General features: G+C 52.6%; 1 protein-coding gene across 4 annotated transcripts in view; it reads right to left on the reverse strand.

The window, feature by feature from the left end:
* Positions 1 to 1,101, reverse strand: part of GRIN1 (glutamate ionotropic receptor NMDA type subunit 1) — a gene marked incomplete at both ends in the record, with an annotated part of 37,451 nt that extends 36,350 nt beyond the window's left edge. For all 4 annotated transcript variants that reach the window (XM_080355881.1, XM_080355880.1, XM_080355879.1 and 1 more), the window contains one exon: positions 844 to 1,101. In XM_080355881.1, the coding sequence (XP_080212007.1) occupies positions 844 to 1,101 (258 nt within the window). The remainder of the gene's footprint in view (positions 1 to 843) is intronic.
* Positions 1,102 to 11,405: the final 10,304 nt, after the last annotated feature.

An 11,405-nucleotide genomic window follows, 5' to 3' on the forward strand; every position in this document is an offset into this window, starting at 1 on the left:
TGTGTGTGTGTGTGTGTGTTCACAGTGCAGGCAGTGGGGTGTGTTTGTGTGGCAGTATTTGTATTTATGTGCCTGGTGCGGTGTGTGCTCATGGATGCATGTGTGTGTGGCATAGCATGCGTGCAGGGGTGTGTTTGCGCACTGATATGAGTGTAGACATGCAGTGTTCTGCATGTGCACCCATGTTTGCACAGCGATGCGTGTGTGCACATGCAGGGCAGCCCATTCCCCCAGTGATATGTGAGTGTACTATGCGTGTGCATGCATGATGCTCCCCACAGTGTGTGGGTGCCCATGTGTGCACACAGCATGTACACATGGAGCTCTGTGTGTGCCCATGAAGAAGCGTGTCTGTGCATGGTGCATGCATGTTACTGTCTGCACACATGGTACCGGCTGGGCACGTCTGCAGACCTGGTCTATGCGTGTGAGCCCGTGTGTGCCCCGGGTGCCTGTGTGCAGCCTGAGGTGTGTGTGTGAGCCCGTGTGTGCCCCGGGTGCCTGTGTGCAGCCTGAGGTGTGTGTGTGAGCCCGTGTGTGCCCCGGGTGCCTGTGTGCAGCCTGAGGTGCGTGTGTGAGCCCGTGTGTGCCCCGGCGTGTGTGCGGGTGCCCGTGCAGCGGAGCGTGCTGCCCGGCCGCTCTTACATAAAGGCTGCAATGCGGGCAGCGGGGCCCCGGGGCAGGACCCCACTCGCCGCGGCTCTGCCCGCCCCGAGCCCCGGGAGGTTCCGCGGGGCCGGGGTCGCAGCGGCCGCGGGAGCGGTGGCTCGGCGTCCCTGAGGGACAGGGCAGGGGGTGCCCGGCGGTGGCGGCGGCGGTGGGGGAGTCGCCGGCCCGGGGTACCTGGCTGGAGATGAGGTCCTCGCAGACGGAGAGGGCCATCTGGATGGCGTTGGGCTTGTGCGTGACCGAGGTGGCGTTGAGCTGGAGCTTCCAGGTGCCGTGCCGCTTGTTGGCCTGGTTCACCGCCTCGCGGAAGATCTGCTCGTGCTTCTTGGTGCTCAGCACCGCGCCGATGTTGACGATCTTGGGGTCGCAGCCGGCTCGGGCGAAAGAGAAGGAGAAGAGCAGGGCGAGCAGCAGCAGCCGCATGGTGCTCATCCACGGGCGGCCCGGAGCCCGCCGGGCCCGCCCGCCCGCTCCCCGCCGCCGCCGCCCGGGGCCTCCCGGCTCAGCGCGGCCCCATGCGGGCCCGGCCCGGCGCGGCGCGGGGCGCTCTCCGCGGTGCTGAACCGCCCGCGCCGCTCCGCGCCGCTCCGCCCGCTCCGCTCCGCCCGCCGCGCGCTGCCGCAGCGCCCGCCCCCCGCCCGCCCCCGGCCCCCGGCGGGACCCCGCGGCCCCGGGCGCTGCGGCAGAGCCCCGCCCGGAGCGGTGGGCGCTGGTGAGGGGGCGGTTGTTCACACACACCCCCCGAGCTCCTGCCGGACACCGCGGGCGGCCGGGGAGAGAGGCTGCGGGCCGGGGGCTGGAAGTGTCGCTGGTGCAGGGGGTGCAGCGCTGGTCTGAGGCTGAGCCCCTGGTTGCAGTGGAGAGCGTCTCCTCGGGGTCCGACTCTGTCACAGAATCGTAGAGTCCTTTTGGTTGGAAGAGACCCTCAAGATCATCGAGTCCAAACGTTAACTCAACTCTGGCACTAACCCATGTCCCTGAGAACCTCATCTGCGTGTCTATTCAACCGCTCTAGGGATGGTGACTCCACCACTTCCCTGTTTCAATGCCTGATAGCCCTTTCTGGGAAGAAATTCCTTTCCACCTGTGTCCATTTGAGATCAAAGTATTGCCATTGCTTTTGGGAGGTGTCATCACACCGGTAAACCAGAGTCTTCCCCAGGCATAATCACACCAGCTTGGTGGGTAAACCAGACACTTCAGGACTTGTTCTCTGGAACAAATTTTCCCAGTAATGCACCATCTCTGAACAACATGCTTCCCCAGCTCTGGAGAGTTGCTTGTGACATAAACGCCATGAGGGTTTGTGTTTCCTCTAGTGCTGGAGAACTCCCCCTTAACCAACACGTCTCTTGGGCTGAGATGTTTAGTAGACACTCAGCTCGATTCCTTGGTTTCACTCTGTCCGTCCAGACAGGGCCACCACTCCTCCAGACACTGGGTCACAGGCAACTGATCATTTTCCTCCATTAAGTTCCACATGACTCCAGGATATGACCTCAAGATCTGTCTGCTGAGGAGATTTCTTGGGATTCTCTTTATCCATTTGCCCCTGGGCTAACATTAGCCTCTCCTAAAGGAAATGGAGCACAGCAGCTAGTGGTCAGTGTCTGAAGTACAGTCCAGCTCCATGGCTGAAAGGGACTGAGTTTCACACCTGGACCATGTCTCTTCCATTCCAGGGCCTGAGGGGTGAGGTGGCCAGAAGAGCACATGGCCCCCAAAGCTGACACTCTGGCCTCTTCAGGAAAAGCAAAGCGCTTGCAGATAGCAGCAGGGTGTTGCTTTGTAACTGCATGGGACAAATGCCATCAGCCAGCCCCTGTATGCCAGCCAAGGAGAGCACAGGCTGAGCACTGCAGAAGAAAAATCACCGGAGATATTTTTACATGAGCCATTTCTAGGGTATTGCCGCAACCCACGTCTGTGCTTGCTTGCAACGTGAGTTGAAGCAGAATTTTCTTCCCCCAACGCAAATTTTCTCACTGGCATCTCTGAAGTGCAAGTTGCCATGGAAACCATTTTGTCTGTGTCCCACATTGCACACATGCACTCAGAAGAAGCTACAGAAGCAAAATGGCCGTTGTGTAGTGCCGCAGGGTCTCAGCATATGAGGGACTGCCGTGCTCCATAGCACCCTCCCAGCTACCAGACCCTCTCAGAGAAGGTGCAGACAATTGCTTGGGAAAGCAATGAAACCCATGGCAGTTATGACGCACTCAGTAAGAGAAGAAAAATGGCCCCACCTTGCCTTAACTCTTACAGTGCTTCAGATGGAGCTCCACACCGATCCTTCTGTGCTCTCAGCACAGGCTTCCAGACGTGCTTTACCCTCTTCAGTGTCACTGTGTCGTTCCTGCTCCTCCACACACAGAGGTGTGGGGCCCTTGTGACACTCATGGTGTGGCTCTGTCTACCCCAAGGGACCCAAATGCTGTCTTCAAGGGACAAAAGGTGCAAGTTAAAGAAAGTTGCATACATACCCTTAGACTGCACGCAGTTGACTTTGTCCCTCTTCTCTGCCTACCAGCTACATTTGTAGGAGGTTGTTTGGGAAGCAAATGTATTGAAGTGAGCTATGCGGACCCGGACCCTGGTGGGTGTGATAGCAGTAGAATAATAAAGGTAAGACCTGGCCACAGCAGGGGTCTGAGCAGAAAAGATGAAGAAAAAGAGGTATGATTTGAAACATTACTTGGCTTGCTCACATTGGAGTGCAAAAGGTCTTTCCTCCTTATTATCTCAAGTTCCCTGTTGGGAGAAGAAGGAGTACAGCTACCGAGCCTCTCCTGTGTCACCCATGAGTCCCAGCTGATCACACTCAGGAGTCAGGGTCTTCCCTCTGTGCCTCCACTCTTTTTGTTTGTTTGTTTCCAGAGACTCTTGTTCCTGGCACCATTGCAGAGATCTGAGAAACGCCTGCTTCCCGCTCCGGTCACACCTCCCACCGAGCCACGCTGTCCTGGCCTCAGGATCACAACCTCCGGCTGCCAGGCTCAGCCAGCACAGACATTGTCACCGCGCGACTTCCACTCTTGCTGTGCCCTCAGGCTCTTTGATCGTCTGAATGCCATGGGTGCATGCAGGGCTTTCCCAGGGAGGAAGCTGTGTAAATGGCAGGTGCCACAGCATCCACCAGCTGATCCTTGGATCTTTGCTCTTCCTGGAGTTGCCTCTTAGCATATCACGGCAACCTTCTTATCCATGGTTTGGCACAAGAACTTGACACAGTTGCCGATTAGCAATTAGCATGTGCGTAGTGTGATCCTGGTCTTTATGTCTGGCACCTTCTGGGTGCAGGAGAGTTGGACAAGAACATGGGACTGATGTTTGTGTAGTGTCCCATTGCCTTTGAATGGTGTAATTCCTTCCGTGGCCAGAGTATGTCAGTGTAAAGTCCAGACACATCAGGGGAGTAGCACTGAAGCTGGAAATTCCATCTGCCTTGGGGTAAGGCATCAGATCCAGTGGTGGCAAAGATAATATGGGGTTTTATAAAAGAGGAAATCAAGCACTAGGAATATGTTATTTGTGCCAGTCATCACAGATCTGCCAAACAAAACAAATTCTTCTTTTGAGGATGTTAACATTTAACTGACAGCAGTAACCACACAGCTATAACACAGGCTATGGAAATGCTTTTTATGTACAGCTGCAAGGTGTAAGAGTGTTAAATATAAAACTAAGTAAAGAACCAACTGAGTGGCCGTGACAGATCCATAAGAGCAGCTGTTAGTGCAGAACTGCAGTGAGATGCAGGTATTCCTACAGGTTCAAAAGGATTTCCAATGTGGTTGATACTTAGTATTTCTGCCACTGCCGCAGAAGCAATCACTGATGATAAAAACTGTGAGATATCAAATAACAATGTCAAACAATTTGAATTGTTTCACAGATTATTGAAATGTATTTTTAGACAGACAGTGCAGAGCCATGTAAGTATAAGCAAGTATCGTTGGTCCTCCTGGACAGGACTGTGTATGCAACTGAAGCATTGACTGTAACAGTGGTCTCTAATATTGACCGGGAGGTCAGACATCATGGATTTCAAAATAAAAAGAAGGCAGCGATGTCCTTGGATGTGTCCCTGAGGGGTCAGAGCAGCAGCTGGCAATGCCTTGACTCACTGGGGAGTCCCGGATGGGAAAGCTGTGCTCGGACCTGGGGATCACACTCTTTACAAAGAGGTTGAAAAAAATAACAAAAGGTCTCCTGAGAGTATCTGGAGAAAAAACTTCTTACGAGAAGAGATGAGATGGGATGAGTCAGAGCGCGTTGCCTGAGGAATCAGGCGTTGCCTACCAGGAGCAATGACAGTCGACTGCCCCTGCGCAAATGCTTTCTGTGGGGTTCTGAGGACTGGAGAAGCTGTTTCTGGAGTTGCTCCCTCAGTGCCAGCAAACTCCAGTGCAGCTGGGGTAGACAGAGTGGTGAATTTGGAAGGAGGGACCTTTCCTCTTCCTCCTCTCACTGTCTCCTTGTAGTGGCCAGAGCCACCTCCCCAGTTTCATCACATCTCATGTTCCTATTGCTCAGGTATCTGGACACCCCCAGGGGAGTCCCATGCCCTGGGTAAAGGAAACCTGCCCTTGGTGGGTTTCTGCCGTGTGGCCAACAAAAGGATGACTGGGGGCAGGGATGAAGAATGGCACTAAACTCAAGGTGGGCAGGGGGTGCTGGTGGACAGCAGGCAGGGACAATGGACAGGGAAGGGGGTGCAGGGGCTGTCCGCAGCTCCTCACCACCCATCTGGAGACTGGTGCAGTCTGTTCCCACCATCAGTGCTCTGCGGGATGTGATTTGTGTGAGCAGCTGGGATGCAGCAGGAGGACGTCCTTGTCACAGCATCTGCCATCCAGCCAGACTGACAGGCAGCGGCTGGTGTCTGCAGAGAGTCAGGTGCCCAAAGGCATTAATTTTGTGGTGGGGGAGCTGCAGGGAGCAGTGGAGTGGAGACCAAGGTTAAAGTGTCTGAGCAGCTGTTTGGATTGAGCTGTTGCTGTCGTACATTCTGGCCCTGTCTCCACCTCTCTGCCAGATGATAACTAGGATGGATAGCAGTCGCTAAGCAAGTGGTGTGCTTTCCCTAAATGCTTTCCCAGCTGACAGGGCCTCAGCCCAGCGCACTTTACAGTTCAGAGTCACCAGGCAGCACAGCTCCCTGTCTGGTGCAGCACACAGCTGCTCTGCTATGGACATCTATGTTGTCTTTACCCAGCTCTCCTCATAGGGCATGAGATCTAGGGCTCTGAGTGCATTTGCCACCCTCCTGAGCACAGTATGTGTCAGCTCTGGAGTCCCTGCCATCACAGGAAGAAGCTGCAGCAGCATCCTATGCCAAGTGATGAGGACTGAGGTATCTTTCCCCCTCCACTCTCAAGTTACTGCATCACTGCATCACCCACGCACAGGAGCACTTGCATCATCCACCCGCACTTTGCTTTCATCCAAGGCAGCTGGGCATTCACAGGGCTGGGTGGAGTTAAAACAAGAAGACAGACATTTAGGTTGGATTTTGGACACCAAGTGATTCCTCAGCAGGTGGGGAGATATTCAGGTGACTGGCAAGAGGATGGGACACAAAACATCAATGGCAGAGGTAAAGATGATGAGAAACACAGAAACAGCTTCTGTGAAATCAGAAGGAACTGACTGCACAGAACACAGTCTGACGTGCGGTAGGAGTGGGTGGCAATTTCCGCTCTAATAAGTTTCTAAGGGAAAACCAGCATTCACATGTTTGAAATGCTCTGTAGGGAAACTTTCATTTTGATAAAGCCCAATTTTCTGCTGCAAAACCACCCAAGAGGTGGCTGGGTTTCAACTGCCTGCATATTGTGTCCCAGGAGATGGGACAACTTGTCCTTGGGGACTTCCAGTCTCCTGGGACTGCTCCATAGCAGAGGCTGGAAAGGAGCTTGGGGAGATCGGTCACTTATTGGGGGATTCCTGCACATCTTCACCTTGGAGGACACCAGGACCCAGGCCCAATAACACTGGTGCAGATTGGCTGGGGAACATCAGCCCCTGTGAAGCCCTTTGTGCTCCCCAACACACACAGCCCACACTGGAGCTCAGTCCAACGGCTGGGGTGTCCACGGGGAAGCTTCTGTTGGGACATGGGTGCCAGAGCTGACACCCAGGGCTGTCAGATTCACTTCCTTTATCTCCAGGGACTCTCTGGGGACACTGGGACACCAGAGGTTGCCATTGAACCGATAACCTGCAGCCCTGTTCATTGCAAGATGTGGTGAGGTGTGCCTGTGCAGCACTTTGCTCAAGAAGAAATGGTCCCACCATTTAAAAAGGCTGGAGGGGCCTAATTCCCTGGGAAAGGGGACATAGGAGCTTCTCCAGGTGGCTGTGTCTCCCCAGCAGAGTCCACGTGGTGACAGGCTTCATTGGTAAGCAGAGGTGTCACCTTGTTGTGCCTCATCAAGTTGAAAATGAGACCTCTGGCCATGCCCAACAGCTTTGGGCTGGGATGAGGCAAAAAAGGGAGGAAGAAAAAGGGGGTCAGTGACAAATGAAGCACTCGGGAGCTTGCAACCCTTCCAGAGATAGGTATCCTCAAAGACAGGACATCATCTTCACAGTGATGGGCACAGAAATGTGCAAGAGTTCCCAGCTCCACACCTCTGAGAGCTGTAGCAAACATCTCCTCCGCAGAGCCCCTGGTGTGCATGGCCAAGCCCCCCATCCCCCTCAGGAGCCCCCCATGTACACAGAGCTCCCCTGGCACCATGGGGCCCAGCAGCCGTGGGTCTGCCCCTCTGCAGTGAACAGTGCCCGGGACAACTCAGTCCTCAGAACTTCATAGTATTGTGGAATCATTTCAGTTGGAAGAGACCCTCAGGATCATTGAGTCCAACCACAACACAACTCCAGCACTAACCCATGTCCCTAAGACCCTTGTCTAAATGCCTTTTAAACCCCTCCAGGGATGGTGACTCCAGCACTGCCCTGGGCAGCCTGTTCCGATGCCTGGCAACCCTTTCTGGGAATAATTTTTTCCTAATATCCAATCTAAACATCCCCTGGCACAACTTGAGGGCTGTTTCTTCTTGTCCTATCACTTGCTACTTGGGAGAAGAGACCAACACCCTCCGTGTTACAATTAATGCTGCTGCTGGGAAATTTTCATGTCTTTGCAAATGTTTAACCAGCTCCAGGGGCTTCCCAACCCGCGCAGCTCCCATGTGAACACTTCTGACTTTGGGAGAACAGGAAAATTAGAGGGCTGCTTTCCAACCTGCCAGATGTGGCTTTCAAAGACACCAAGCACAATGAATGAGAGGCATACAGCCTCGGGAGCAGCTTTGGAGGATGCTGAGCGAGCCAGATGATGCCAGAGCTGGCCCAGTTGTGTCAATGTGGCATGTATGGGCAGGAGCTGAGTGGCACCAGACTTTCAGCTGCACTTGGTGTATCTCACCCCAGGAGCCAGCTGGCAGGCTGGAGAGCAGGGCCTGGGTGTGCTCCAACACGTACCAGAACGGATAATTGATGGGTGAAGGCTCAAACACAAAATCCAGAGGGTGGGAATGTGACAGCACGTGAGCACTGTGCCCTCCTGTCACGTGTGATGGATGTTTGCTGGATCAAAGCCTTATTGCTGAGGACAGATAGAAAAATTGATTGCACAAGCTTTATTATGAAACCAGCTTAAAACCAAATAAAAACATGAGGAGACAAGGCCAAACAGCACTGGTTTTGAAGAAAACACTCTTCTTTATCTCATCTCTTTCTCTGAAGGTATCTTCAATGTGCTTACAAGTCAGCATGTCTGGAAGGCAAGACACACAGTCCCAAGGTGGGCAGGCAGGGTTACCTGGTGGAAAATGTCACTGAGGGTCTTTGTGGCCCATGACCCAGCTCTCCAAGGCTTCCTGCAATCCTGTGAACTGCCCTTTACTTCCCAGTTCCATTGCCATGTCAGGTCACAGCCCTGATCTAATGGAGAGATGTGCTAGAAAGTCCTAGCCAGTCCGAGGATTTCTAATATTAGATAAACACCACATTTCTGCTTTGCTTGTTTTCTGTAGAGTCAAACTTCATGTTGTCAACCTCTTGAAGCAGACGAATCCTCTCTACCGTGACCACTGCTCCTGTATGTGTCAAACCCGGGCAGTGAAGCATTTCAGCTGTAGGCAGTCATTTCAGCAAACTCAGAAGTGCTTGAATTCGGGGTTTTGTTCAAGGTGAAAAGTGTTCAGCATCTGTAACCACAGATGCTTTAAACCCCAAACAAATGCTTTAGTACAACTGAGGTTGCTGTGTACCAGTCAAAAGACTCTCAGTATATCCTAAAAATAAATACAGAGATAATAGCTTACAGAAGCCAGGATTACTTCATCAATGCTTAATTATACTTAGTTTACATAATTTACAGAAACAATTAGTGCTCTTTGGACTCAAATGTACCAGTTTCCTCCTTTTCCAGTTCCCAGCTGCCTTGGCATGCCTGAGAAGATAAGAATGAGAAAAATCTCTGCACTGTGCCCTATTTTCCCTTCTCACATGGGGTGTGCTGCATCCCAGTACTGCCTACTGCAGCATCCTTGAACCAGGCACCCCAGAAAGCAGGAGCAGACAAGGTAAAGCCGCATGCCTTGTGTGTCTGTGGAGGTCCTGCACCACTCAATGAGCTCCCAGGTGCTCCTGCCGTCACCCCACTCAGCAACACCCAGCGTCCTGTCCTAGGCCTGTGATATCTATCTGTAAATGCCTCTTACACTTAGTCTCTAACACTCAGGCTTCTGGGCAGCCTTCACACATCAAGGAAGGTGCTAGATTGAGAAGACCCTTCTAGTTTGGGGACTGGTGCTGGATGGATAAAGTCACCTTCTGTTTCGCAAGACTTCAAGTCTGTTCTGTTCACACCACTCCCTGCTTCTGTTGACTCTCGTTTCTCTGTATCTCCTGTAGGTTCACTCCATGCAAGGTGAGGTGGCCACTATCACATACACCTTGCAGTAGGATTACATTCCTAATTATTCTTGGAGGAAGGCTATTATGCCCGAAAGCTTAACTTTTTTCCAGCTGTATCAGCTCATTTAATGTTATTGTCCTCTAAAGACCATTTTTCTTGTATATGCTTAGATCACCATGCCCACAAAAGCTTTAATACTAATTATTTCTAACATTGCATTTGTCTTTTTGAGCAGTATGGACAAGCAAACAGATGTATTCACAGACTAAGTCGAGTAACACTCAGATCTCTTTCTGAGTGCCAATTACCAGCTCATCCTCTCCCATGGGTCTTCATCATGTGCATTATTATACATTTACCTGGCAGACGCTGCTGTTTGCCTGCCAGTCACTGAGAGATTTGTAAGGCTTCGTTTGCAGTAGTTCACAGTCAACTTTACATTTTACTATGGTGAATAATTCAGAATCATCTTATCAGATGATCTAGACATGTTTATCCCATGTCCCAGGTTCTTTGGAAATAAATACAGATCCCTGCTTTCTATTGTAACAGCCGAGCGTCTGTTCCTCTTTCTTGGTTCCTATCTTCTATCCAATTACAAAAGCAGAGAGGTTCCCCCTGTTATTTCAGGATTATTTAAGGACCATTTGCAACATGCTGTCACAAAATCACAGAATCCAGAATGTCAGGGGTTGGAAGGGCCCTGGAAAGCTCATCCAGTGCAATCCCCCCATGGAGCAGGAACACCCAGATGAGGTTACACAGGAAGGTGTCCAGGCGGGTTGGAATGTCTGCACAGAAGGAGACTCCACAACCCCCTGGGCAGCCTGGGCCAGGCTCTGCCACCCTCACCGGGAACAAGTTTCTTCTCAAATTTAAGTGGAACCTCCTGTGTTCCAGTTTGCACCCATTGCCCCTTGTCCTGTCACTGGTTGCCACCAGCAGAGCCTGGCTCCATCCTCCTGACACTCCCCCTTTCCATATTGATCCCCAGGAATGAGTCCCCCCTCAGTGTCCTCTTGTCCAGCTCCAGAGCCCCAGCTCCCTCAGCCTTTCCTCACACGGGAGATGCTCCACTCCCTGCAGCATCTTGGTGGCTGCGCTGGACTCTCTGCAGCAGTTCCCTGTCCTGCTGGAGCTGAGGGGCCACAACTGGACACAAGATTCCAGGTGTGGTCTCCCCAGGGCAGAGCAGAGGGGCAGGAGAACCTCTCTGACCTACTGACCACCCCCTTCTAACCCACCCCAGGTCCCATTGGCTTCCTGGCCACAAGGGCCCAGTGCTGGCTCATGGTCACCCTGCTGTCCCCAGGACCCCCAGGTCCCTTTCCCCTACACTGCTCTCTTATAGATCATTCCCCAACTTACACTGGAACCTGGGGTTGTTCCTGCCCAGATTCAAGACTCTACACTTGCCCTTGTTCTATTTCATTAAATTTTTCCCCGCCCAGCTCTCCAGCCCGTCCAGGTCTCTGATGGCAGCACAGCTTCCAGTGTCACCACTCCTCCCAGCTTGGGGTCATCAGCAAACTTGCTGACAGTCACTCTATTCCCTCGTACAAATCATTGATGAATATATTGAGTAGCACTGGTGCTATAGAGGAAGTGCCCCGAAAAGCCACATGAACAAAGTGTTGATGAACAAACTTGTTCCCTTATTCATAGACTCCTCGGATACATCTGTGAGATGTGACTTCTGGGTGCAAACAGGGGGCTGACTCTTCCCCAGCAGAGCACGTTCGTTCCTGTGCCTCTCAGCCCTTCACTGCAGGGTCTCCTGGATTTGCCCAGTGCAGTACTGAGA

Source organism: Nesoenas mayeri, assembly GCF_963082525.1.
Source record: "Nesoenas mayeri genome assembly, chromosome: 18".
NCBI lineage: Eukaryota > Metazoa > Chordata > Aves > Columbiformes > Columbidae > Nesoenas > Nesoenas mayeri.